This window comes from Buceros rhinoceros, unplaced genomic scaffold (genome assembly GCF_000710305.1).
Source record: "Buceros rhinoceros silvestris isolate BGI_N320 unplaced genomic scaffold, ASM71030v1 scaffold32784, whole genome shotgun sequence".
Classification (NCBI taxonomy): Eukaryota; Metazoa; Chordata; class Aves; order Bucerotiformes; family Bucerotidae; genus Buceros; species Buceros rhinoceros.
Window position 1 is genome coordinate 3,083 of NW_010408154.1, and position 4,055 is coordinate 7,137.

A 4,055-nucleotide genomic window follows, 5' to 3' on the forward strand; every position below is an offset into this window, starting at 1 on the left:
CCTGCCCTTCACCAGCGCCTTGCTCAAACTGCTCCTGGCCACACCGCAGGGTCCAGTCCCAGGCGTGTGGGACAGGTCCCAGTGCCCATTTCCAGACCTCACTGCCGAGGTGCTTCTCTTAACCCAGGAGGCTGCTGGACTTCACCCTGGCCTGCACAGGGCTGCCGTGCCGGTGTTAGTCACAGAGGTGTCCCACCTTAGGGACTCCTGCGCAGGGCAGAAGCCGCTCCTGGTGTGAGGAGGTGGCTCCCTTGTCCATTATCGCTATGTCCAGCCCTGGAATTAACACAGTTCTACAAAATGAGCATGAATGTGTCTAGGTGCTGCTGGGACCAGCTCGCTTCCTGCAGCGCTGAACGTCACCGATACCTGTGAGACTTTGGGAAGCACCACCCTGTACTGACATGGGACAGTGGCAAGGCGCGTGTTGACCACTGAGCCCGCAGTGTTAACCCTGGCAGCTCACCTGAAGGGCCCCACGGGGACGGCTGCAGCCAGCCAGCAGCTCAGTGCTTGTCACTTCTGCTGTTTACTTCTGATGCTGGGAGAAGCTACAGGTCACAGTGTGGCTTCCAGGACCAGGCCCTCTGTGACTCAGTGAGCAACCACAGCTCGTTTCTTGCCACTGATGTGCTCAGCTGTCGACACGCGAGCTGCTGTTCCTGCCCTCTGAAGTGTGCTGCTGCCGCCGAAGCCTGAGCAGAACCCTCGGTACCTGGACAGGAAGGAGCCGCTGGCGCCTGCTGACGGTAACACGTTTATTACATACAGACCAGACATGGTTTGTCGTTCAATAGCGAAGGGGACAAAGCAGGGGAACATATTCGTACAGGAGTCTCTTTACAGAATGCCATCTGCAGACCAAAGAGCGGAGTTTACAGGCCTTAAGACACTTTTTTAAATCCTTTTGTAACATACAAGATACTTTACATACTTCACAGTGGAGATATGACAGGGAAGTGTGTTGAAGCCAGTCAGTTCTCACCTTGCTGCCCAGCAGCCACCAAATGCCCACAGGAGCTGACAGCAGAGGCTGCTTCTGCTCAGCTGTAGCTGCCCCTCTCAAATGTGTGCTTTTCGTGGAGGAAAACGTGCACTGAGCTGGAAAGGAACCTGTTGGTAGAAGCCTGAGATGGGTTTCCTTATGTTGCCAAGGCCCAGAGGGTGACAGGAGATTGAGTATTTCCACTTCAACTGCCTAAACCAGATACAGAACGGACAGGAAGAGGTAAGAGCACTGTAATTCTGTTTCCCTACGGAAGAGTCAACAGAGCAAAGGAACAGGGCCTTTTCGGCTTTTGGTTTTTCCTTCAACTAGCCCAAACGATGAATTTCCCCTGGCCCTAACTGTTGAACCATCACACGTCTGGAATTCGTGACCTAAACGTCAATCTTGTTAACTCCAGTGCGCCCTGTGTTGTGATCCAGAGAGCTCTTCCCAGCATAAAGCTTTTTGGGAAAGCCTGGCACAGTCATCTGTGCCCTGGTGAAAGGTCTCCCCGCATGCAGGCAGCTCCAAGCAACCCGCAGTCACACGCTGGCCACAGAGCCTGGTGTGCCAGCGGCTGGAGGACACTGTCCAGCTGGTTTCCTGCCTCGGTGACGAGGGGTGCGTCACCAGCGCTGCTCACGGGCAGCACGGGCACCACTGTGGCTCCGTACCTGGGTGGCCAAGGCCTTTGTTCTTCAGAGACATCCTCCTGCCTCCTTGCAGGGGAAATGTATGTCCCAGCTCTTCTGAACTGCGAATCCAAAAAGCGTTTCATTGCTGCTGCATCAGGACAGATGCCACGTGCTAGAGCTTCCCCTGGAATACTGCAGCCCTGCAGCACACGAGCAGCTTTAGACCACAAGCCCTGGGGGCAGCCTGCTCTGTGGCGACAAGCACAGGACATGGCTGGGGGCTTCCCAGGAGAGGGAGGCTTCCCCTGGCTGTCCTCGTACCGCCACACAGGCACAAAAGCAGCCCTGTGAACCCCGGAGCGCTGCCCAGCCCAGGGGAGAAACAAGATGACCACCAGGACCTTCCAAATTCATCACTACCAGCTGCTGCTTGCTCTAGCCCAGCACATCCAAGAAGGAGTGTTCAAAGGAAATGGAACTTGTCCTGGTGGAGACAGGACTGTTTCCATGTCCAAAGGGAAGGACAAATCTTTGCCTCTACATCTGGAGCTGCCATGTTCTGCATCGGGAGCTCAGAACCACTCTCCCTGGCCCCATTTTTTGCTGCTTCTCTCGTACTGGGATGCACATTTGCAATCCCCAGCCCTGCTTACACTGGGAGGGCCGTAAGAACTTCTCTTGGGGGCTGTCAATTCTTTTCAGCCAGAAAAGGAGTCAGAAATTTCCAGCTTTTCAAACTATTTAGTAACAAAGTCAGTGCTCACAATGTTGGGTAAAAGATGTCAGGAGATCTGGCCTCAAATCCTTTTTCTGCATGACCTCAGGAGAGACACAGCCTTTCTGTACCTTAACTGCACCTACAGAGACTTTCCCAACCAACAGCCACAGTGTGAAGGAAAAGAGCCATCTCGTTCCCACAGCTCCTGGGGTGGGGACGCAGCCTTGCGAGTCAAGTTAATCTCAACGTATTAATGCAGAATTCACAGCAAGCCAGCATCACCTGCCCTCACCTGCGTTTTGAAAGCCAACAAATGCTGTTCAGAGACAGCTTTCTCCTGAACCCTTCAGAATGAACTCGAGTTCTTTTCTGCCCCCATCTTCAGAAGGAGATTTAAAAGTATTGCTGCCTTTTCTGCTCTTAAAAAAGCAGTTCCAGTACCCCTTTGCTACCACAGTTTCCAAAGCCTCCTGTGGCCTCCACCATCAAGGCCCCGTCTCCCATCTGAGGCTGGCAAACAACCCCCTCCAGACACACAGTCACCCAGCATACGACTGCCGAGACCACAGCAGCAGAGAGCGAGACCTTCCCTCTGCAAGTACGGGGGGTATGTTCCCCCCAGCACTGGCACTGCTGCCTGCTCCAGCCAAACAGGTGGGCTGCCCCAAACCCTGACGCTCCTTTCCATGGAGGGTTCCTTAGACCTGGCTGCTCTCAGTCTGTGGGACATTATTCTGTGCTTAAGGGTGGAAAAGGTGGAGAATCCACTGGTGAACTAGAGAAGATTTCTGCTGTGGTGCTGTAGAAGTTGTGATTCACCATTATGGCTTTGGCAGGGGACGCCAAGGGCATGTACTTCTTCTCATGCAGGTGGGAGTGAGGCAACCTGCCGTAGACCCTGAGCCACCCCCACCCGGCTCCCGAGCGCTGGGCAAAGGCTTTTCACAGTTCTCGCTCCACGCTTCCCTTCGCTGATACGCTGCCATTTCTCTCCTTGTAGATGCCAGCTCCAGAGCAGAACAATAATCCAATCACGCAGAAAGCGCACGGGCCCAAGATGAAAGCTGCAAGTTCAGAGGTTAGAAGGGGGTCACAGTCCGAGGCAGGAGCCGTTGCAGTTGTCTGGGGTCGTTTTCCAGCAGGAGGTTTAATGCAGGCGTTCTGTATGTACATCTTGGCATTCAGGCGGGAGGAGGGACACGTTCATTGGTGGGAAAGGAGAAATTCTCACTCAGGCATGTAGGACACCTGCCACACAATAATGTGGCTCCTTTCAGCCTTGGAAAGTACTGGCTTCACCTGGGTGGCATCTCCTGCATTCTCCTCCGTCTCATCATCTTCTCCATCCCCTGAAGAGAAAAAACAGAGAGTAAAAAAGACAAGAACAAAAATTCCAAGTCGCACTGCTCTGAAATTCTTCCAAAGAGGCTCATACCCATTCTACAGTCCCAACAGGCAGCATCAGATGAGACCCTCCTTTATGCCTGGAGAACATTTACAGCAACACAGTGCTTTTCTGGAGCAGGACTGTATGGATGGAACAACCAGTCTCCAGCAGGAGCAAAAACCTCCGTTCCTTCCAGGGAAGCCCGTATTTACGGCTCAGAGCACCCTTGAGCAGCACAGGTGAGCAGGGGGGGGCAGCGTGTTTGGAGCCAGTGGCACAGATGGCTCCAATCTTTCCAGGGACACTAAGGCAGACTGCATGGCACTC

At 53.8% G+C, this 4,055-nt stretch overlaps 1 protein-coding gene across 1 annotated transcript in view; it reads right to left on the reverse strand.

Annotated features, from left to right (window-relative positions):
• Positions 1 to 3,219: 3,219 nt before the first annotated feature.
• Positions 3,220 to 4,055, reverse strand: part of MAPK8IP3 (mitogen-activated protein kinase 8 interacting protein 3) — a 36,837-nt gene continuing 36,001 nt past the window's right edge. The window contains exon 25 of the mRNA XM_010134783.1: positions 3,220 to 3,690. Within this exon, the coding sequence (XP_010133085.1) occupies positions 3,569 to 3,690 (122 nt within the window). The 3' untranslated portion in view covers positions 3,220 to 3,568. The remainder of the gene's footprint in view (positions 3,691 to 4,055) is intronic.